At 37.9% G+C, this 25,176-nt stretch overlaps 1 protein-coding gene across 1 annotated transcript in view; it reads left to right on the top strand.

Moving 5' to 3' along the window:
• The window catches only part of MOCOS (molybdenum cofactor sulfurase), a 213,001-nt gene extending 188,088 nt beyond the window's left edge, over positions 1 to 24,913 (top strand). The window contains exons 10-15 of the mRNA XM_069852989.1: positions 2,358 to 2,439; positions 6,673 to 6,797; positions 7,418 to 7,523; positions 11,516 to 11,642; positions 13,943 to 14,047; positions 21,389 to 24,913. Of these exons, the coding sequence (XP_069709090.1) occupies positions 2,358 to 2,439; positions 6,673 to 6,797; positions 7,418 to 7,523; positions 11,516 to 11,642; positions 13,943 to 14,047; positions 21,389 to 21,535 (692 nt within the window). The 3' untranslated portion in view covers positions 21,536 to 24,913. The remainder of the gene's footprint in view (positions 1 to 2,357; positions 2,440 to 6,672; positions 6,798 to 7,417; positions 7,524 to 11,515; positions 11,643 to 13,942; positions 14,048 to 21,388) is intronic.
• The last annotated feature ends 263 nt before the right edge of the window (positions 24,914 to 25,176 follow it).

Here is a 25,176-nt window from a genome sequence, read left to right on the forward strand (position 1 = left end):
AGCCATATTACTTGTGTGGGAATCAAGGGAAATCTTATATTCCCGCCTCATCAAATACATGGGGGCACAGATTACACGTATTCCAAACAGAATTTTATTACGAGCAGAATTTGGCTGAGACTACATTTCTGTAGAAGACTCTCTCTCTTTCCATTTTAGCTAACAATCAGCAATACTCTGGCAAGTTGGGCATTAGTTTGCCACTGCACAGAGGGAGAAATTTTGAGTGTTGTGAAGATCCTTTAAAATATTGGAGTAGAAAGATGCTAGCAAGCAACTAATTACACTTTATGGAGTTTATTGTGCTTCCAACTAGTCATGTGTTACTGCCAATAAAAATAATGGGAATTAAGTGCATACACTGATGAAAGAATATACATTAATAGTTTATATTTTAGCCTATTGAAATAATAGACCCTAATTTTTCCCATTGACTGAAAATAGGAGCTATAAGGACAAGAATATTTTTTATATTAATACTGTGAGCACATCTGTGAATTTTATTATCAAGCAAATGACCATGGAGAATGACAGCTTTTACATTTTAGTAACTGGCAATGTTTTGCTTTATTTTTTTTGCCTTAAGATAGAATAAAATTGTAATTAACAATGTTTAACTGACCTACACACATCCCTGTAAAATGTATGCTATTCAATAAAAATGTGATGCACTTGCTGGTGTATAAAAGCAGGGCTTTTTAAAGCCTGAGACTGTTATTTTAAGAAAGTTTGTGATTATGCCTTGCTTAGAAAGTATTTTTAAAAGATATAACAGCTAAGGATGCTTACATGATGAAACCTTTCAAATTCTTATTTTCCAGAAGGAGTGGTGCTAATGCTTAGTTTTTTCAAAGTACAAGAGCATTAGTTGTAGTTTATAAGATGACAACAATAGCTTTTTTAGGCTGTTGCAAGCGAGTTCAATGCCTTTATTATTTAGGTGGTTGATTTTCTTAAGTGAACCCAGCTTTTCCTCTGTCTTCACTTCCGAACTATACCTACATCATTAGCTGAAAAAAAGAGTAGAAGTCTTTCCACTTGTGTGTAACAGAGCTGATAGTTGGGATATCGTGAATCTGAGCTGTATTTCATGACTCTCCATAAGAGAATAAAACAATTTGATTTCATCATATCACAGAGCTGGTAGAGTTTGGTTCATAATTCTACACAATAATATAAACAGGAAGTAATGAGTGAAATGAAAACATGCTGATATAAAGCTGGGATACAGCAGATCAGTCTTTTCTGATTTATGTTGCAATATAATGGAAAAGAGTTGGATTCATTGAAGCCACACAGTAAAATCCTTCATTCGTCGTTTAAGATGATTGCTTTCAATTAACAGAAAGCAAAACAGTTCAGCTTCTCTTGCTTCTAATAAGCCACAATAGCTTTTCCATCTCCTCTACTCACAGAATCACAGAATCACTTGGTCGGAAAAGACCTCCAGGACCATCGAGTCCAACCATTCCTACCAAGCACTAAACCACGTGCCTGAGCACCTCATCCACCCATCCCTTAAACACCTCCAGGGATGGTGACTCAACCTTCTCCCTGGGCAGCCTCTGCCAGTGCCCAATGACCCTTTCTGTGAAATTTTTTTTTCTGATGTCCAGCCTGAACCTCCCATGGCAGAGCTTGAGGCGATTTCCTCTTGTCCTGTCCCCCGTCACTTGGGAGAAGACTCATTCTGTTCAAGATAAGAAAACTATAGAAGAAACTTAACATAGAGCATTACCAGGAATTCCTCATCTGATTTAAACTTAGATATGGTCGATGGGAATACTTCTGTCATTACTGGTTTCCATACATTTTATCTTTAAATTATTGTATTATTGTATCTTTAAGTTATTTTATGGCATCTAACATTTCTTTCCTTATTTTTTTCTCTTCCCTTGCCATTTCCATACTTAATCTTTCTGATCACTCTATCCTACCACTCAAATTAAAAGCCAAACTGACAGTGATTAAACTTATCTCCTGATTTGCTTGACAGGGGAGGCACAACAGCGGTAAACTCATCCTTGAAACAGAAATCACAGCTGAGGGAGTAATGCTATCCCAGTTGTGTTGCCTGAGATACACAGAGAATGAATTTACTAAAAGCTAAAATTGTGTGTTCCTTAATGTGGTTTGGGTACCAAGGTAATCTGCGGCTTTTGCTCTTTGCATTATCATTTGGAGCCACCTGCTGGCAAAGAATATAATTATAGCAAAAAGAAAGAGGATTTTTGACATACACTATTTGGGAAGCTGCTGTGATTGAGAGCAGGTGCAAAACTAAGAACTTTTTTTCATGGCTCTATATTTCTGCATATATGCTTTATTTAAATATGACATGCTCTCTGCCCTTCCAGGCATGGACCCAATATCTGTATCACTAGAAGAAAATACTGGAAAAGAGACTGTGATCTGTGAGAGTAAAGTCTGTTCACATAGGTAAGTGAAAGCAGAGAGGAACTGAGGCTGAAAATCATGGCAGTGACACTTGGGACATGATCAGATTGATACGTAGGGATAAAAGTCCTTAAAAAATGTGGGGGAGGGTGGAAAGCAATAAACGACTTAATAGAGCAGGAGAAGACAGATTTAGGCAGGTAAATTTGGCATGTCTGATAGGAAACGGTAAAAAAATAATAAAAGTAAAAATGGAGAGGAAGGATGATTCAAGGGACTATGGTGACTTGGCACTCACTTGAATAAGGGAGAACTTTGTTTTACTTGCTGTAAGGATGAGAAAAAGGAAAGTTGCTTCCAAATGCTAACTGGAGGCTTCAACAAGACTTTAGAATTCAGTTCACTTGTTTGGCAGTAATGATGCTGGCAACTTTGCCCTATTCATGCTGCACAGATTTAAAATTGCTAGAACATGCTGAAGTTATAAACAGCTTTCCATATCTGCAACCGTTTTTAATTTTGTTATGACCACCCATGTTGATCAGTGTCCCCTTAGCAATCTTGGAAATATTGCAGGTGGGTATGTGAAATAACATTAACTCTAATCAAGAGACATGCCACTTCAGTGAAATACAACATTATGAATAAATTAATTTCCTATCAGTGAACTTAAGTGTTTATCCATCATATTTTTAAGTACTTCCCAGTGTCATTAAGTTTTCTGAGTGGCAGTATATCAAATGCCTTCCTAAAGTACGTTTGCGTATCTACTAAGTTTCTTTTCACCGAGTCTCTGGTAAGTCTGACTAAAAAAGCCACTTACAGATTTATTGCTTCTTTGAACCAAGCCATACTAATTCTTTGTAATCCTCTGCATTTGCTTCTCTGAGGGTAAAACATAAGCAAACCATCAGAAGATCTGGCCATCTCCTAATGGAGCCGTGCAGGAAATGATCTCCTTTTCTACTAGCTATTCAGATGAGAGAGAGGATCTTTTCCTCGGAAGTGTGTTTTCCTCAGGTAGTGGAATTCACCCAGACTCATTTGTTTTAACCATCTGTCCCGCTTCCTTTAGTGTTGACTCATTCTTAGCCTCCCTGTAGTTAGCCCATCTATTACAAGCTGTAAAATAGCCTAGGTTATCTTTCTGTCTGTATGCATATGATTTGCTGCCATATTATTGATTGTAGTTTGTCTTTCATGTCACTGACTGTGTCATTTTTAATGTCTGAAATAGGAAATTTTCTTTGGAAACGGCTTAGAGTTTTGAGGAAGAAGAAAAGGATGCAGTGGCAAAGAAAGGGGAAACACAAGACAAACTGAACAGCACAGACTGTGATTAGCAAATAAACAAGGCAGGAAATAAGGCAGAATGAGTGGACAATGTTGATGAGGCTCCCAAATTACTGAGAGATCCAACAGTGCTGATGTCAGGTTCCCACGTTTCAGCAGGGGATACTTCAGTGCCAAGAAATAAGATGTGGGAGCAAAGCAGTGTTTTGCAGTAGGACATGAGGTGATTTGTGGTATAGGTGTTTTCTGCAAAGTGTCTAAGGTGAGCAGCAGGACCAAAAGTCTTTGTTATAAGGCTTTTATTCAGAAGAAACCCCTATTGAAGTCATTCTCCTCTTACTAATTGTGCTCTCTGCCGCTGTGATTTCATCCAGTTCTGTTGGCTTAGGTGGTCACTCTGAATTTACGCTGAGATAACTGAGAAAAGCACATGATATAGAATCTGCAAGCAGTCACAGGAGGAAGTTTAATTTCACAGCAGCCACAGAAGTTTGATGAGCCCGTTTCCTGTGTGAATCAATTCGTCAGTGTTAGCATTCATTTTGGAAGGTGTTGTCCATCAGCTTGTGCTGCTCACGTTGGAGGGACATGGCTTTGAAATATAATATCTAACAGGGAAGAGATGCAAGTAGAAGCTAGTGATGTTAAGATTATTGATGTTGTAGAAGACCCTAAATGCTCAAGGTTAGTGCTTCACTGAAACAGGGAGGGACACAGCCTCTCTTTGACAGGCCACAATACCGAAGAGATCAAAGGAAGGATATCAGTGTTAGAAGACAAAGTTGTGGTGTAAAACCAAGGTGGACTGAGCTGTTGTGTGTAAATGTATGTATTATATCCCTTGGGATCAATAGTCAGACTTCAGATGTCCTTGTTTCTTATTCTATAGTTTACCTGGCTAGAGAGACCAGCTGTAATGCACTGAATCTAAGTGGCACAATAGGAAGATAAGTGGGGAACTCAAGGCAAACAGCAAGTAAAATCTGAGAAAGATAGACCCTCCTTTATAAATTGCCTGTCATGTGCCAAATGAAATGTAATGCTGACAGATGTAAAGTAGTACTCCACAAAAATAAACACAGGCAGAAAATGAATAGAATTGAGCTACAGCAGAAAGACTTTGAGTAAGACCTTGAAGAAGCGATGGTACTTGCTCAGAAAATGGTCTAGCAATAAGGGAAAGCAATTTGAAAACCTAGGAGTCCTGGAATATAGAAACTACACAGTAACACGATGAAATAGTAGGAATGTTGTTTGTCTCTAGCTCAGCCACTGTGACTCAAAGCAGGAGTCAAAAAGAGGGCCAAAACTTTGTTCCTGATTTATACAGTCTTAAGCCCCAGAAGGCTGCTAGAGTCAGTTGGCTTAGGATAGAATTTAAATACTCCTAAAAAATATTTAGGGAATTTGTTTCATCTGTACTGTTACAATGGAAGATTCATGCCTTCTCAAGAGCAGCCTTCTCCTTAACACAGTGACCAGCAAGGACTCAAGAACTGCTCAGCTCAGACTATAAAATCTCATGTGGAGTCTCACCTTTTGGCCCTTATTTCTTGCCACTGTACCAGAGTTTCATTTCAGCTCTAGGACATCACTGGCTAGATGCAGCTGTGGTTCATAGTTGCTCCATATCAACAAGGCCTACAGCATCGAGTCCTTCTTCTCTGTAAAATGTCTCCACAATTCACATCTGTGCAGAGTGGGAAAAGGGATGCAGAGATGCACCATAACCAAAATTCAGAACAAGTGCTGAAGAGAGATCTGATCCCTGCAGGATTATAAAATCTCTTTGATTTCACTCGTCCTGGCTTTCTACCTGTGTAACTCAGCTGAACCTACAAAAGTGTTCTGTAAAGGCAAGCCACTTCCTTTCTCAATCCTAGAGCTTAGCAATTTTTGCTGTGAGGAGCTGTTTTCTTGTTTCACAGAGTAGATGATCTCCATGCAGATCAGCTTCTTTGGCTGGATAGGACAAATAGGTGAGCATAGGACCACTGCTACCTCACTCTCCTTGCTACAAGAATCCTGTCTAGATTAGCAAGAGAATTTGCATTCCTCTTATCTGTTTATGCCATTTAAAAGATAGATCAAATCTAACAAAAAATTAGTCAAATCTCCTGTTGTAGTCAGTAAAGAGAGCAAGAGTCATCCCATCCTGAGGTCTAATATAGATGGGAGCTACTTACTTCTTTCCATTGTCTCTGAGAGGAATCCAGATAATTAAATGAATATTGAAGTTAAGATTACTCGGGGTTGAAGAATCTAATAGCAAATAGGATCACTGATCTGTGGTCTGATCTGTGCCCTTTCTGAACTGAGAGAAGTGATCTCAAAATCCTTCCAGGAGAGATTACATCCAGGTAAAGAAGGCAAATCTATTACCAGCACTGCATAACTCACTAGACAGTTTACCAGTAAAGGAAACCATCTTCAGATAGAGAGGTGCCTGTGCTTTGCTAGTGGAGCCATGTTTTAGTGTGGAGTGTCTGTACTAACAAATTAAATTAGGGAATTAACATCATTGTACCTGATGGAATCATAAAAAATTCATACAGTATGGCACAGTGGGGAAATCTTAAATTCAACTCCGATTAATCCTCTTTTTTTTTTGTTTTAGTAAAAAGGACAGAGCAGAAAGTAACATTTATTCTAATATTGTAATATGGGCTACCAGTTACTGTACTTCAGCGTCAGTGTCTTGACCGTTACAATTATTTAATCTTTTATTCCACGATATTTTACTGTATAAAACTAAAATAGATCTGGGGAATATTAACTTCAGGACTAATGGAGTAAAGTTGTGGAAATTGGGAGATAAAATTATGCAGGACATCATATCTCTGTTTTATCAGTCATCACATAATGCAGATTCTGTATTTTGTATTGGAAGAAGCTGAATAAACATCTTTGCAATTTGTCTTCAGTTTTGCAAATTAATGTTTGGGCAATCCCATTTTGTTGAGCCCTTCTTTTTCTTAATAGGGTAAAAACGTATGACTGTGGAGAAAGAATTGCTGGCTGGTTCTCTATGTTTCTTGGTCGTCCATGTCACTTGATAAGACAAAGCTCAGACATGAAAAACAGGTCACATCAGAAAAACACAAAAGGTATGTTGTCATTCTTAAAAATATTTGTGATTCCTCACTTAGTAAATATCAGGCTCAAGGACTTCATGCTTACTACATGATTACCTTGATAAAGGGTGAAAAAGTCATGTAATATTTATCTAATATGTTTCAAATGGTTCATTTATACCCCAAGTGTGTTTACGCTGCCCTTCTACTTCTTACATTTGGTGACAATGTACAGATACAACTGGGGGGAGTTGTCACCATGACCATGATTTTGTCTGGATACTGAATGATCATTTTGGAAAATGATCATGAAAATTCTGTAAACAAAGAATTTATTCTTAAACTAAAAAACTAAATTTCATCACAAAAAATGGATCAAGTAGTAAGAGCATCAAAACTCCATCGATATTGCTCTTGTAAATTGTTTTATGAATTTGGTAAAATCTTAGCTTTATCTCACTTTCTAAATGCATTGCAGCATTATTATTTAAAAGTTTGAGGGAATTCTTGGAATCTTTCCTTAGTGTCTGGAGCTGAATGAGTAATTTTTTAATGAGAATGAATCAGAGATCAAAAGAAAGTTGAGATGAAATTACTAGTACAATCTTCCTGAATTTAACAATCATTTTAGAATTTTCGATTCATTTTTTTAGGTCTGGCACCTGCTGCAAACATCTCACTCTCTCTTGTGAATGAAGCACAATACCTCCTGGTAAATGTAGCAAGCATTCTGCAGCTGAAGGAACATGTTTCTGCAAGGTAACATCTTTGTATCTCCAGATGCATCTCAGCAGTCCTGGACTCCAGAATCTTGCCATAAGATACCAATATAATTGTTTTACCTGGAAATTTAGAAATACTTACTTTTCATTGTTCAACAAATGTATAGGTACTAAGATGTGATCATTACTCCTTCATGTATGACTTCTGAAAATCTGGATTAAATACTTGAACATAACTTTTCTGCCAGTCATCTTCAGGAAGACTTATGCAAAATTCTTGTCAAATGATTTGGTGGCAGGAGGCTATTGGGAACCAGCCAACTTCTGTTTGTGGCAAGAACAAGGATAACTGTGTTTCCTGAGCATGAATAACACAGTAGGTGAAAAAAACTAAAAATTGCAACTTACTGAACTATTTGTTTCCTGTGAGAAGGGTTAAGATTTAAAGCAAACTTTCACAACAGAAATACTTTAAAACTACTTGCCAAATTAGATTAATTCCATTTCTTTATTGAATTCGACCTTACTTGTACAAAACTAAGATATACAAGGAGCAAATGAAATAGAATCATCTCACAATTGAAAGATAAGGAAACAATTACCAACTGAATTTTCATGTGCTAAAACCAGAAAGTTGTTGTTTCTAGAACATAACTAGGAAAGAGTCCAATTCCGCAGAAAATCTGACCTTAAGGTTTCCATCATAGCCGTGCACCTCACAACTGTAGTATTTGCCTCTGAGCCACCTTTTCCTGTCTCACAAAACTTCCCTGCCTCTGCTCAGAGTCATCGCTTCTCCTCTTAGTCACCCACAAAACATGCCCCCTGCATTGAAATTCCTGTTTTGAGTGGAGGAGGAATATATATATAAAAATATATATATATATAACTGTAGGAGGATACGTATAATAGCTTTGGGATTTAAAACCACTGATTGAAGGAAGCAACTACAGACCAGTGGAGATTGCATTGCCAGAGGGCTTTCTTTCTTTAGAAGACAGCTGGGCAGTTTCAGCATATCATGTCAGTGCTCCTCTGGGAAAAATGCCTGGAAAAGGTTTGAATTAGTCCATCTCTCAAACATTTTGACTACCCTTTCTCTGTGATAGTAAATGCCTTCTTTTGAGGCTTGACTGGCTGGGTTACATCCACTTGTAAGAACAACACTTGTAGATATCCCCTACTCAGACTGGGCTTTTTACATGGTGAGACCCGGTGAGGAACCTTCCAGACATACAATCTGACTGCAAAGAAGAAGAGTAGAGCACCAGAGGGTGCACTAAGTGAGGATAAGGAACTTCAGTGAAAAATGCAATGTCAGATGATCCACTGATTTTGCACCTAATATCTTGCAGTACAGCTAGGCTTGTAGTCTCCTTTTCCTCAAAGGAAGCTCTAGATAGAAGCTCTAGAGCTGCCATGATGCCTGAGAAGCATCTTGCTTCCCACTCTGCAGCACAGGCTGGAAAACTCCTCCCTCTATAGCCATGCAGAGCTTTCTCAGGGTGCTAGGGAAATGAATACAGCATCATTCTGTACTGTTACTAAATCATGGTGTACAAACTTTCCAAATATTGAACTGTGCAATGTACTTTCAAGAATATGCACATATGGGTCTTTATTAAATATTATTCATCTTTAGAAGCCATTATTTGGCTTCTTGGCATGTATGTTTGTTTTTGTTTAATGGAAACCTGCTAAGATTTATAAAACAATTTCAATGAGTTTTAATCATTTTTCTTTGTTTGTATCTTCTGTAAGTAAAAACTCATCTTCGAATTTGCACTTAGGTCTTGCAAGGCAATCTAAAATAGCAATTTAATTAACAATTGGAATGTAACATACCGTTGGAGAGCTATATGTACATGGAGACATCTGTCTTTCTGGTGTTGCTGCTACAGGTCACCTCTGTGAAAAACCCCATGACCTGGCCTTATGCTCAAATGTTCTTGTTCTTAATACAAGCCTGAAGATGCAAATTTTCTTTTTTAAGTTTGCCTTTTAGATGTGTGTAATGTGTTCTGCACTGCAGGGCCCACTACTGTGGAAAATCCAACGTACCCAGGTTAGCTTTGGAAAAATCCACTGATTTTCATAATAGATCTTTGCTGAGATTTACAGGATGAAGGTGCCTGTCACTCCATCCAGCTGGAACATGTTTTGAGGGAGGGGAAATAAGGGTAATTTACTCAGATACATGCTGCCAAGTAATTAGAAGCAGTTCTGAGGGCAAGGTTAAAAGTGTGCAGGCGAGGTGAATTATTTCGGAGGTTAGCCTGGGCAGGTTAAAGGCAGAGAGAGAGTAGGGGTGTGGGCATTGCAGTCTTGGAGAAGCCACAGCAAGTGATGAAATAGTAGAAACTCAAAGTAGTTTTCAGCAGCTGGCTTAGGACACTGGAGCCCCAGCTCTCATGTTACTGGGGCTTTTGATGCCCCCACCAGTACCAGCTGATGTGGCAGGCACCTGTGTGTCACGAGATACATTCGAAGCTAGAGGCTACACAGCATCCAAGTTCCAAGAATTCACAGCAAAACTAAGCACAACAGCATAGCTGTTATTTTCCTCCCTGTCTGCCTGAGCATTGGCCTAGTCTACACCTTTCGTTGGCTCCTGTCTCCTGAAATCATTATGAACTGTGTCTCAGCCATGGGATTGCTTGTGGGATCTCGAGGAGAAACGTGCAGTCCTTCAGCTTCCCACCCCAGCTTTCTCCCCCCAGGCCGCTGGAGTCATGAACAGCAAAGGCTCCATGGAGCAGGGCTTGTGTGGTTTGACTGAAAGTCTGCACGGGTGGTTTATCCTTATGTGTATTTGTCTGCTAAAGAAGACCATCCAGACTATTTTAAATAAAATCAAGCTCTTTTTTTCACCTAACAGGCCTCATCTGCTAAGGCGGCTTGATGTGAAGAATTTTCCCTTATGTTTTTCCTCATTTTATTTAAAACACCTTTTAAACTGTAAATCCTTACTTTTTTAATATACTTCTTTTCCAGGATCGAAACTTCTCTCTTCACTACTTACCCAGGTTTCTGCCTCTGCTGTAGGGTGTAATGTTCCAAAGTTGTCTGACCACAGCTGAGGGAATACTGAAAGTTCTTCACATCCCTAATAGTTCATGCAAAAATAAATACTTTTCCCCACTAACAGTGATGCTGAGAGAACTCTCCTGCAAATTTTTCTTTTTATGTCTTTTTTTCTGCTGCTGGTTGGCTTCTCCTTTAGAAGAAGAGCAAAGAATGACAATTCTAAGGTGCAGCCAGATTTCTAATATTTGTATGCAGTCTCCTGCTCTGTCTGCCTCATATACGTTCTCTGCACTGACACAAATCTATACTCTGGCAGTTCAAATGCTTGTAAAGAGGTGGAAATATTGTCATGCAGAGATTAATTTTTTTCAAAACAGCTATGATTTGGTGCAATCTGCTACTTTCCAAAGGCAAATAATAATAATATGAGGAACACATTGTCTCATAAAATGCCTTTACTGGCCTTTTTCACCTTCAATGTCTGCTGGTTTTGTCCCTTTTGCCACTGCAGCATGTGCAGAATAACTTTCTGTTTGCCTTCTTTTTAGAAGCATTTAGCAGTGAAATGATTGTTAACTCAAAATATCTTTTCATTTGTTACCATTACTCTAACAAATGAAACTAATATGGAATTTTCTCATATGCATTGGTTGGACTCGATGATCCGGTGGGTCTCTTCCAACCTGGTTATTCTATGATTCTATGATTCTATGATTCTGTTTACCTGCTTTCATACCTACTTCACTGTTTCAGGTGGCTGAAGAAGCCACCTAGATGATTACAAATTGTAGTCAAAGTGTTACAAATTATAGTCGAAGGCTTACAAATTATAATTACCTTGTGCCATTTTCATAGCCTTTCTAATAAAATGTGGCTCAGGTTATTCTGGAGTAACATTTGCTGAAGCATATTATGCACTAGATTCTTACAGAACAAAAATCTAGTACAGAACTCGTTAATAAACCTTATTTTTTCTTTTCCTCTGTCAACTCTGTGAGACAGGTTAGAAGTGCCATTGGAAATAGAGGAATTAATCCGACGTTTCCGTGCCAATATTGTCATCAGTGCACCAGAGTCCTTCGAAGAAGAAGAGTGGGCTGAGATTTCAATAGGTTCTCTGCGCTTGCAGGTGAGAACTCATCTCCCTTGTCCTAGTCCCAGTCTGTCACAGAGTATTTTCACCTCTGGAGATGGAGCAATTTTTGCCAGGCTTTGACTGGAACATGGGTGGCACAGTTTGTGCAGGTGAAATTTATGAAGCATGTTAAAAAACCAAACATGCTGTGACCTGTGGAAAACGTGCTTTAAAATAATTGAGAGGTTTTGACATATTTCTCCACACCTTTTTTTTTTTATTTCATAATTCACAAAATTTCCCACCTCTCTCCAACTGAGCAGAAAAATAATCACTGTTTTGATGTAGTTTGCAGCAAATATTTAGCCAGCATGCCACGAGAGAATACTGGTTGCTCTTAAGCATAATAGTCCAAATGTAACCTTGGATTGCTGCACATGAAGAAACTGACTGCCAAAAGACTGGACATGAATACAAGTGAAAAATCACTATCCTTTGCCCTCTGTTTTATACATTATGTCTTAATCTCCAATCAAGAAATGTCTAAGTCTAGCCTCGTAGAGTTTTTTTCATATGTTATGCTTCGTATAATCTCATAATATATTTTGTACTGTAAGGAAAATACTGAAGAGTTAGACTTTATTGATAATTACATTCTTTTGAGAAAAACTTCAACAAAGGATCCATGAAGTAGCTACAAATGAAACCGAAAGGAAGGAGGCACATATGTATTACATATTCTATTGGATTTGTCTGGTCCTGAGATATGAAATATGTCTTTGAAAATGCATTGCTTAGGATATTTAAGTGAGTTATTCATTGTTTTCTTGGGATGATAATGAGGGTATGAATGACAGAAGTGCTAAAGTCAGGTCTAGGAGCTGTGATAAACATCACTCCTAATTCTGGTCAGCATACTGTAAGAAATAGAGAAGGCATTTTTTTACTGGGGGTAGAAATTCTGCTTATCTGCTGTGTTGTTTTGTGTACTTGGATCAGTAAGCTGTAAAAAGAGTTACAGAAAATTGAGGAAAAATTGCTTTAGGTAGGAGATGAGGACAAAATCCTTGGTGTGTAGCTTGTTGGAGGTTGAAGTTGCACTTGGGATTTCAGCTCGGGATCCTGTTGTGGAAGATACTGTCAAACTACAGAATAAAAAGGCATTCCTGTTTCTGGCACTGAAATAGCTGAAAATAGAAAGGCTTATGCAACTTGCATTGTGCTTTCCAGTCTCTTTTAGGTCCTTATTCAGATACTGATGTAGTAACAGTTGAAATTATGTTAATGGTACTTGGTGCCAGGAAAATGGTAGAAGCAGCTGTTGGAACAAAGCAAAGTAGGGAAAAATATGTCCTTCTCTGTCTTGTTTTCTTGTTCTTTTAGTAAAATATTAAAGCCATGGAAAATCATCTTCAGAAAAGCTGAGCCAAATGTATGGTTTTGGTGATTACACTGAAGTGTTGTACAAGCAGTTCTAGATGTACCTCAAGGAAGTGAGGCAGCACTTCCAATCAGCATATAAAAATGTTTGCAGTGTCAGGTTGAATTATATGCCCTATTTGAATTTTATGACACTTTTTACATAAGTAGAACATGTATATTGAGATGCTGTTAAAACAGTTAATTTCTGTAAGGTACAGCTTTGCAAAAGTTAGGGTTGCAATATTAAGGGAAACTGCAATATGTCTGTCATCTTATTTTTGGTCCTTTAAATGTAAAGAGAAATTCATTGCAGGTTTTTTTCCCTAAAAACAAACCCTTGCTCAAACAGGAATTAACTTTAAAAACCATACTCTGTATGATGCTGTTGTAGAGATTTTCATTATTCCTTCTGATTATATAAACTTCTGAAAATTCACGTCTTGCATTCTAATTGTCCATAAGTGCTGTGCCTATAAAAAAGAATGGGGCGTACTGTATACTTCAGCTGCACTGAAACAGTGTAAGCTAAACACTGTTAATTTAACTCCAAGAAAATCCTCCTTGGGTTAAATCCTGAGGCACTAGCTTAATTTTGTATTCAGTGACCCTTTGGGCAAGTAGCCCTGCCAGCCTGTATATGTAAATGGTTTTGATTTCTCAGATTCTGTCTCTGGGAAAATTTTCCTTAAAAAAAAAAAGAAAAGAAAAGGTTGATTAAAAAATCAGTGACATCTTTGCAATCAGACCCTTTGAAAATGTACCTACGTGAGGTGAACAGGCCTGACCTCTTACATAATTAAAGCATGAAATAACACAGGAAAAGTATGTGAAATATGTTTTTTTTAAGGTAGTAAAATGGTCAGAAGCTTGTGCTGTTCTGTGCTGTACTGCTTTGATATAAAGCTGTGAACCTTCTTTAACTGAAATTTCAGGTTGTGGGTCCGTGTAGCAGATGTCAAATAATCTGCATTGATCAACAGTCTGGGGAACGAAACAAAGAATTTCTGCAGTCTCTGTCTGCTGCCAGAGGCAAAAAGGTCAGTACAGTACTCCAAAAGAGCTGTAGAGAAAGACATAGTAACTACACTGTATGCATAGTGAAATATCTGCTGAGAGAATATTCATTATTAAGTTGTTATGCTAATCATTACCATTTGTTTTTTCAGTATAAAGAGGATACACTTACAACCCAGATAGGACAGGGTTTATTTCCATAAAACACTCAACACATTTTTTTATTCAGAAATTGGCTATGAATACGCAATATTTTTTACTTTGCTTATTTTTACTCAGTATATACTGCTTACAATGTGTTTATTTTGGTCTTGAAAAACGCGAGCTGATGCGCTGATGTCATTCAAGAAGAGAAACGTGCAGAAAAATCAGGAAGTGTTTCAAAAAATACAGTTAGCTTGTAAGACTAAACTTTGTTCTTACTGTGAAAAACTACTTAGTAGGACAAGTAGAACAGATATGAATATAGACCAAGTGGAGAATAGTTGATTAAGAAAGTGATGGGAGGATAAGTGTGAAATACAGGTGTTCTTTTGAAGTCCTCCTGCTTCCTAAATTGCATTGCTGCTTGGAATGGAGAGTGCTCAGACCATGGCTAGACAGTTTGGCATCCCAAAAGCTTCAAAAATCACCTATAAAATATTTATTTAGCTGAAAATGCTTACTCTAACCTCATTGCTTCCTGTTCATTAAACTTGTGTTGTGTTTGTTAGCCAGTCCTGGCTCGGAAGCCCTGCCAATATCAGCCAAACACCAGAGACTGGGCACAGCACAGAGGCAGAGTAATAACAAATAGGTTGAAAATCATTCACTCAAACAATGCACAACCAAGTTACAAATAAGGCATTCTTTGTTTGGGAAAAAAAAATAATAAATTGATTTGTCGCAGTAACTCATTAAGCAAACAAAAGGCTACATTTTCAGTGAATGTTATCCTTGGTGAATGGCTCTATCGGCTGCTTCTCAGAGCCAGACGCCTGGTGCAGAGTGAGACAGGGGAGAAGCGAGCAGGCAGGGGCCGGCTGTCTAGGCACAGCTCCCCGCTGACCTGAGATGACTTAGGGTTGCACAGCAGGCTCTGACACCTAGATCGCCACAGCTCATGTGCCTATGTGAGATGAGCTCCTGGCCATGGTGAGTAGCCTTAGGACAAGATCCCTCTCCAGGTAACGGTGAGCCACAGCTGGAACACCTGGGCAGGGATGCTGCCCAGCTGCCACATGGGGTGTGGTATGCACAGGACTTCCTCTATGAACATGGGTTTCAGTGACTTGAATCCTCTATAAAGGGAGAGCACTCTGTATTCAGGAACCTTCTCAAATGGCAGCAAAACCTTACCTGGGGCACAGATTCTCAGGAGAGGCAAAGCATCTTCCGCATGTTTCCCACAGCAAAGATGAGCTTCTCTTTCTTTCTCATTAATTCAGCAATGCAAAGATTTTTTTGACACAAACACTTCTAGAACCGAGTAACTCGTTCAAAGAGAACTAAGGCAAAGACAGCAATCCATCCTCTTAAGAACAACGTAGCACCAGATAAAAGACACATGGCAAGGCAGGGTGCTACAGAGCATGGTGCTGCTGTTCATTGCAGGGAGGTGATCTGCTTCCCTCAGCTGCACAATGATATTCACGCTGTAAAGAACCCGGCCTTCAGCTTTTTTTATTTTTCCCAGCCTTCAGTGCTGCTGTCAGACAGGATCTTGTGAGCATGCGCTGCTCTGCATAGTGCCAAGTCCTTTGCGTTAGCTTGACAGCTGAAAAACACAGTTTGAACTGGTAGTTTTGCCTGAACTGGTCTTCTCGACCTCAGAGCCCATCGCTCCTGGAAACCAGCTGTGGGGTAATGGTCACCAGCTAGTTATCAGTGAGCATCACCTGAGGACTATGGCCTTTTCAGTGTGCTAAGCAGACCTAGCAGAGGACATTGATCCAGACCTTTCACAGTTCCCACTGGGGAGAGAGAAAGAACACTGAGTTCATGTGGCTGTGTTAAGTTGCAGAGCTAATCCTTTGGTGACTCATGTCTCTAGCATGCGCTTTTCTGTTAAGGAGTCATCTAGTAGACTTCATTTTCTTTTTTTATCAGATGCACATTCAGTGAAGTAATTTAGCAGTATTTGTTCCCAGCTGTCAGTAATGCGATTCAAACTACAATAAAACAAATGCAGCAAAATAAGATTTAAGCCAATTTCCCACTGCAAGGGGAACTGGTATATTTGAATATTTTGATAGGAATCATTGGACTCGATGATCCGGTGGGTCTCTTCCAGCCTGGTTATTCTATGATTCTATGATTCTATGAAAGGCTGTTGTAGTTGCTTGATTTCCAGAACGTTAAAAATACTGCACATACAAATGGATAGCAAGTCCTGAATGCTTAAAAGGAGAGACAAATGTCAATGTTTACCATTTTGTTTTCTTTTTCTAAGAACACAACCTGGAAAAATATATCAAATTTTATTGGACTGGTAGCCCAAATGACAGCACTGCCTGTAAGCTTCAATAAAGAGCTAAATAAAGTAGGGCTTGTAAGAAGTGATTTGATATTTATTTCTGAAATTATTTTTTTCTCCATCCCTCTGAGACTCTGAGAACCTGGCGCTCCAAGTGGAAAGATTGAGGCTTTGCATCAATGGATTGCATCTGAAAGTCAGAACCAGCTACTGTAATTAGGCACACAAGCAATTTGGATGTTTCTTGATAAATGTAAAGCAGGGTGCTAAGGCCTAGCTAGCTACATTTTTATGAAACTTTTTATCACATTGTTTGAAATAAAGCACAAACACCTCTACAAGGTGAACTTGAGCCCTGCTGCCATTAGTTCTGAAGAAACAATCATTAAGGATTCCTTCTGTAATTTTTGACAGAAAAGGAAAAATGAGCTCTCCTTCTGTGTCAGAGCACTCTTTGTTACTGTAGGAGGCTACGAAAGGCTAGATAACTACATTAAGCAAATAGCATAAAAATAGCTACACACTGTTTCACATGCATCACCACCTGATACAAAACACACATAGACAGAAAAGAGAGGACATTGAATTCTTGCTTGTCTTCAGTGTTTTGCAGATGCAGTTTGATACTAATGATAGCAGAAGCCCTGTGGGTAGATTTGCATCAGTGCTGTAACTGAGACTTGCTGTCAAGGTAGCAAACGGAATTTCATTAGCAGTCTGCCCCAGCATAAGTGTATGGATAGCAGTACATCAGGGGAAATCCATAATGTTTGCACATCCCCTCATACAATGAAAGGCTTGTGTTTTTTTCCTGTGGGCTGTTGATCCTTCTTTATGTATCCCATTGTACCTTGGGAGAGCTTCTTTCCCTGCAAAATTAGATGCCATGTCTTTGGATTGCTTACTGAAACATGAGCAAGGATAGCAAATTACTTCCCTTATCTGATGCATCATTATTATAATTTTCATAGTAATGTAGGTCTTTATACTATACTATATTATTCATCCAAACACCTGGAACATTTGCGAACGGTGATTGATGTAATTAATAGACCTCTAAAATAATATAATTCTCATTTCTCATTGGTGGCTGAACTGGAAAATGCATTTATTCAAGGTAGAACAAAGGAAAATCAGTTCTTAGGAGAACATTCTACTGTCCAGATGTTTGCAACAGAACAAAATAAGATTTTTTTGACTCCAAGTTAAAAGTTTCACTTTTTTCCAGTTTGAAAAATCAACATGTTGAAAGTGAGTATTTCCCCCCTTCTATTTTCTAAGGCATTACTAATAAGTTCTACTGAATCCAGAGCTAATAAAACATCCCTGTGTTAAAAAGAGTAGGTTTTAATAATTGCATCTCCCAAACCTTTGTATGGGAGGGAGGTTATGTTATTGTATAAATAAAATCAGCAGATGGGAACAGGTAGATTGATCTGTTGGGAGAAAGCATCTGAGAGCTACATCCAGTTACAAAATTCAGAACTCGCATATCCAAAGCTGAGTTTTAGCATGCAGTATCACTTACATGCTTGTTACAGACTCTAGCAGGGCATTTTCCCTACCAAGGACTAGTCTGAATTGACTGATTGTTTAGGAGCTGTAGATTGAAGGTATCTCATCTCAGTCTTTGCCAGATGTAGCACCTCAGCTTTCTTTCTTACAAAAGGAGATACTGCACCCAGGATATTTTTCTGTCACTGAATATCTAAGTAGTGCATATTACTGTTGATCCAGTAAATGTACTTGAAACAACATGCAAGAATGACAGCGGTTTATAGCTCCGCCTTTAAGTGAGTGTGTTGACTATCATATGATTCACTGTGGGCAAGAATAAGTACATTTTATCTACTTCTTCCAGCATTGTGATTTTTACTAATCAAGAGGCTTTTATCCCTGTGAAGCTTAAGAGTGATGGGAAGAGTCCCTACTGCTGTCAGAAGACCATGTAGATAAAGCCACAGAACTCACAGTTGAGCACTCCCTGCCCTGTTCTTGCTGTATTCTGGGGAAGTTATATGCAGAAAAAAATGCCCTTGAAGTCAGGAAAAGGTAGCAACAGCAGAGAGAGATTATGTGGTTCATTGCAATAACTCTGCAGGCTGTAATCTCTGCATCTGAAAGACTCATTTTTCAACAGTAAAATGTGAGAAGGGCCAATTTCTGTATTTTATCTTTCTCTTGAAACAGAGCTGAAATGGCAGGATGCACAGCTTTTTTGGTTGCTGGGGGGAGAAGGGCTATTCTTCATATTTGCTGGGTCAATATTTGTAATTACTTAGGAAATTTACTAAATCCACTTGCAGTAATCACAAACTAAATTTTGGTCTTAAGAGCATTCACAAGAAGTTAGTCATTCCAAGCAATTATTAGTGCTAAAATATGTATACCATCAGTATGCCATACGTCCTTAAGCATCACCCAGCCTCAGCAATGAAAAAAGTACTATGAGACCTTAGATGCCCTGTGAAAGTAGGGAAATACTAAGAACCAGTATTAAAATAGTATTTCAGAACTCCTGAAGATAAGATGTATTTACACATGCCTTTTCTTAAATAATTTTGAACGGTTTAAAGTGCTTTAAGAAAAAAAATATTCATAACAATATAAAAAGCGGTAAATTAAATTATCTACAGTGAACAATTTGCCCGGATTTATTTTAGTCTTATTTTAAGATAAATGAAAATGTCAGTACAGTAAATATAAGTAAAAACTTCTTGTGCATCATATAAGTTCATCTACTTGGATGAGTTATAAAATTCCTTCCTGTGTGAACTGTGATGTAGTATGAATTCATTTTACAATATTTGCTTTATGATCGCCTGATTTTTTAAAACCACAAAATTATGGCAACTGTCATTTTTGCACTAAGGTGTAAAAGTAAATCCAGGTTATTAACCACAAAGCTGAAAAGCGCATCACTTATGCCAACAGAGAAACCACTGCTTGTCAACAAATTAGAGAAAAGCAAGAATGGAAAAATAATACTATGTACTTGAATATTTTAAATAAGCTGTTACTAACATATCATTTTAGCATCATGATTGATACAGCACAGTCACTGTGCTGGAGGACTGGGATGTTACTGCTGCCGTCATTCCTCAGCACTAAATTCTAGAATACAGACCACAAGGATCTACCCTGTGTCCACCAGTGTTGACACCATTGTGGTCACAGGTATCCAAAAATTGTCATTACAAGGACAGGCCTGATCAGGTCGAACTCACACACCACATATGTGAAATGCCAGTGAGATTCAGGAATAGAAGTAGCCAAAATAAGTCCACTTATAAGCTGTTTTTAATGTGTATGATTACAAACAAAACAGACCTAAATTCATAGACTGAGGCTATGTGTGGACAGATCTCTGCTTTGCAGCATTTCTCTTACTTGAAAGCAGATCTCAGCCTAACCTCTTGCTAATTCTTCAAAGACTAAAAGCTATTTCTTGTTACCTGATTATTCTATTTTTATTTAATTTTGCAGTACAAGAACAGGAGAAAACATACCACCTTCATATTTAATCTGTCAAATATGCTCCCTTAAATTCAGCTAATGCTATTTTTTTTTAATCTATTGCAGTTTATTTTACCTAGTATATTTTTCTAAATGTGCTGCAAATGTAATTCCTTCACTTTCAGGATCATCGATCTGAACAGTGGCAGTAAATGTAATCAGGAAATGGAGAAGGAGAATAGAGTTTGGGTGGGTTTTTTTGTTTGGGTTTTGTTTTGGGTTTTTTTCAGAAATAGCAAATTAATTTCATTTGCTTTTTTACTTACATTACACTTTAGAATGACTGATACCTTTTGACTGTAGCCTACCAAAACAAAATACATTTTACTGAAACGTCTAAAAAAGACAAAAATATTAGTACTGGGTCCAAGGTCCTTGGTTAGAAAAACAAAGACATTCTGAAGGCTACAAATAAATTCGCAATTTAACATGGTATTCAGCACCCCTTTATTTCTTACTTTACATATTTCTCTAGTTAACTATTACCTAATAATTTAGAATATGTTATCATGAGATTGCAAGGCTGTTTCTTGCACATTTCTAAATTTTCTGCTGTTGGAAATGGAAACCACAAAAACACACCGGTCTCGTATTGTAACATTTCCAGGTCATCTCCAGCTGCTCAAAGCTATGACTGGAATAGTCAGTGTGCTTAGGATTAAGACCACACATAAAAGCACAGACACTCAAGTCAGGTTTTCAGTGCCTGCAAGGCTTGTACGGTCAGTGGGTGAAGTGGTTATTCTGTTCTTCTTTTCTTTATTATTCAGTATCACAAGGATATATGTTCAAGGATTTCTAATATTTATGTAGGATGGCTTCACAGGTGATGACAGATAGCAAGTGATAGTCCTAATAAAACAAATTTTGTGAATATTTTCTGTGATATATCCTAAAATATTCATAAAAACAAATGAAGGGAAATTCACAAAGGCTGGCAGAACAAAGTTCTGTTAACAAAGCAAATAATTCACAGTAGAAGAAGCAAGACTTTTCCTCATTATTTGAACATACATGCATTCTTGTGCTGCCTAGCTTTTATTTATGATAATGCATTAACTTTGTTTGTCAAGAAGCCAAAACAGTCATTAAATGACAAGACTGTGAGCAAGTGTAAATTACATATATGATACTATGGAAGTCATCATGGAATACTACATTACTTACCCACTTACTTAAGGTATTCTTCTTGAATGGCATGGAGTTAGCTTTTGTTTACCAGTCTATTATAGTTAATTAGTTAAAAATGTTCTTAATTACATGGTGATAGCACATACTTCCTTATTCTTAAAGCAATATTGTTTTTCTCAACATATCTGGGTTGTGAGATCCTCTGTAGAACTGGTTACTTCAATATGACTTGCATCTCAATAAATATGTTGTTTTTTTCCAGACAAACTTTGGCATCTACCTGATGAACCAGCCCTTGCATTCATCCTTTCCGGATATTTTATCAGTTGGGTCTGAAGTAATTCCAGTGCTGAAGGAGAATACAGAAATTCAGCCACCAACATCCAATGAAGAAAAATGTTCAGGATAGATTCTCTGGTGGAGATGAAATTTATGTGCGGTTCCAGGGAAAAGTCAGTAGTCAGTTATTCAAAAAAAAAACCGAAAAAGCTTCCGTTCATTGCTTCTGTTTAAGTCTTTTAATTTTCTGTTTGCGGGAAATGTTATCAGATGGCAGAATCCTTGATAATTACAGCTCACCTACATGTTTTTGCTTGAGATTAGGTTACAGCAGCCATAAGTCTATTTTGCTCAATTGATTCAGGATGCAACAGGTTTGATCAAGTTATACTGGTGGGTGACTCCCAAAACGAGCTAAACATTGTTGTCAGAAACCCACATCTCAATGAAGGAAAGTAAACACAACTATACACTACTTCCTTATGTTGCTTTGTTAAAACCTCAGCTGAGAGAGAGGCTGCAGGATGTATTTTAGAAACAGTGTGGGTGGGAGGGGAACGGTGAGAGAGTGGCATGAGAGTAGCCGTTCATTCAGCTCTTCAAAAATTAAACTCAAGGTGGTGTGTAAACAGCCTGAAAGCATTGGAGAGGAGGGAACTGTTACTGGGAAATCTGTCTCCCTCTTTGGAAGTGGGGTGTGAGGATGCCGAAAAGGAACAAAGTTCAATGAAGATTCAGTGTGCCATTTGCAAAACACATTCCCTGTGAGGTAGTTTCATCTGTTTGTTCTCAACTTCCCATTTGCTACTTTTCCATCTGATTTATTTTATGTGATGACTTCCCACACACTTGTTTCCTTACATTTATGTGGATGTTGACACATTTTTTCTAATTAGAGATTTTTCAATTAATATAGTCATGTTTTCTATACTAAAATTGTTTATCCTCAGCAGTCTCTAATGGCCACTTAAGGGAACTCTTGAAAGTTTGGATGCTCCTGCATCCCAAACAGGTCAAAGTATACTTTTTTCTTACTCTTTGTGCATTTAAGAATAACCTGTTAGGAAGGCTTTTGAGTTCTTTACTTTCCTAAATACAACTTATGCTTTCTGATTTCTGAGAGCAAATATGTGAAACCTAGGACTTAGTCAGAAATATCAATTATTGTGAAAAATTAAAAAAATAAATAAAGCAAGCCGCACAGCAAAAAGAAAAAATAACCGCATGGAAAGTCAATGTAATGCAAGGCTGAACACATTGCATCCAGGTGTTTTATGACCCCCAGCATGTGTCCAGCCAGCCACGGCTATTTCATGCTTCCAGGAAGTCCTTCTGGAAGAAAAAATTCTCATGGATTAGCTGCTCTGTTGCCATTTGGGAAATGAAATTTTGACCCTGCTGAAAGCACTATCAGAACTCTCATCCAACATGATTTAGGTCTTCCTTGTGGTAATTTTGGCTCAAACTGTGTGAAAGTGCTTCTGGTTGAAGCAATCCTTGGGTTGTTTGAGTATATCCCTGCAGGGGAGTAGGCGTCTTTGTGAAAGAGCTGGTCAAACAGATGTTCTGAAAGGGGAGCCAATTGCCACGGAACAGCATACAATGGGAAAAGGGAAGCTCATCTCCCAATATTCGAATCAGAATTCAAAGATGGTCTTTTTTTTCCTCTTCTTCTTTTTTTTTTAACTTTTTTTTTCCTTCTTTTTTTTTCCTTTTCTTTTGAAGAACTGGTTTGACTTACTGTGGCTGAAACAAACTCTATTAGTCTCTCGGCAGAGCTTTGTAATGGAAATGAGAAGAGACATTATCTTGCCATGAAATACATGGAAAGAGAGGGGTGTTTCATATGTATGTAAACTGAAGATCAGTTTTGAGAGTTCTGCCTTCCACTTCAGAGCCCAAGTAGTGTTCCTTGATGTTTACTTTGAAAAGCAGGGGCTTATCTCTCTAATAGTCAATTATCTGATGTTGTAATGAGCAGGCTTTTTGGAACCTTGAAAAGCAGTTTCCTGGTATCTAAATCTCTTAGCTGTTTCACTCTTTGTGTTATGCAGGACATTGTTTTGTTGGGTGGAAAGCCAGCAGAGCTCTGGCAAATGTAATATGAAGATACCTGCTGTATGCTGACCTTCAGGTGATCCCTGGTACTTTGCTCTGTCCTCTTCACCTCACCAGTATGTCATTTGTTTAAAATGGCACAGAATTTAGAAAAGGATATTGAAAGCAAACCTCAGCAAGTTCTATTTCACTTGTTATTGGATTTGCTACAAAATAAGTCACTTTGGAACACAAAAGCTTGACAAACGCTGGTTTCGAATAGCCTTATTGCAATGTATGATAACTAGGGATGAGCAGATTTGAACTTTAAAAATGCCATACTTGGTCATTTTGACCTATTATTTACAGGCAATTACACTTTCTCTGCCATGGCTTAGTAATATTAGATCAAGAATAATTTTGTGATTTTACAGGGGGGAAAAAGATTTTCTCTGATGTATGAACATACTCATTAGTATATTCTGTGCATTTCCCAGAAGGAACATCCTTCTGCTACAGTGATGGGAAATGTCACAACGCTTCAGATTGATGGAAGAGAAATAAGGAATCTTTCATCTCAACAAAGGATAATATTTCCCTTCTAGTAAGTGGAGTGTTCCCACCAGTATTGATATGTCTTCCCATCAATGAAGACAAATTCTCAGTGCCAATATTCTATAGAAAATAGTGAAGTAGGAAGAGTCACTTTTAAATGACATCTGCTCTAAGTTTGTAGAAAATCCCTCCTATAATGTGAAAAAAAATCAAACAAAGAAGAAAATTAGCATAATGCAAACTCAGGTATGACAGGAATGAAAAGGACAAAGCCACTTCAAAACACTGTATATGTTACATAGAAAGATTATATATTCTATAAGGTGTGACAATCTTCAGAGTATTTAGAAAAAAAATACCATTTCATATGAATGCAAGTGCTTTCATCTGTGTATTCTCATTGATGCACAATTAAATTGTTGAACTAATTTTACATATAAATTTGCCTTATGTGGATTAGCAATATACTTAATCCAGTATTTTCAGTGTACTGTACGTAGAGGGCCGTCTATATATTTCCATATTTCCTTACAATGGATTATTCAGACACATCCTGGTTTCTGTCAAACTTAACTCCTTCTCAGATCTCAAGGAGAAAATGGTGATTATTACAAGCTCTAATAACAGCCACGAGGCTGAAATCACAGAACAGAAATCAGCATTTTTAGGAGAAGCGTCTGAACTAAGGTATTTCAGATACAGTTTATGATTTGTATACTTACAATTGCATCCTTCAAAATGTGGTCAAAATTTTAGGCTGCCCTTCTGTCAAAATTATATATAAATCAAAAGGAAGCTCTGCATAAAAAATGTGATTTGTGATAAATTGTAGAGATTATGCTATGCATTACTTCTTCAGTCTGATTTTTAACTTTCTTGGAAATGAAACCAATAAAAGCTATGTTGTGCTCAACGAGTCTGCTGGTGGTGGTTGCATTCTTGACCTTTGAGCTCATGAGATGCTAATTTCTGCTTGGAGACATTGCTGGGCTTATGGAGGCAAGTATGTGGCTCAGGACTGAAGGGCTGTCTCATTGCTGCTGGGCTTCACAAGTGAGATGTTCCTCCAGCTATTGCACTGGCAGCCTCCATCTGTCTAGCCAGCATGACAGTTGAACACTCAGCTCAAGCCCTGCACAAAATGTGCTGATAATAATTGGTTTCCTCTAAAATATGTGC

Source organism: Phaenicophaeus curvirostris, chromosome 3, assembly GCF_032191515.1.
Source record: "Phaenicophaeus curvirostris isolate KB17595 chromosome 3, BPBGC_Pcur_1.0, whole genome shotgun sequence".
Taxonomy (NCBI): Eukaryota; Metazoa; Chordata; class Aves; order Cuculiformes; family Cuculidae; genus Phaenicophaeus; species Phaenicophaeus curvirostris.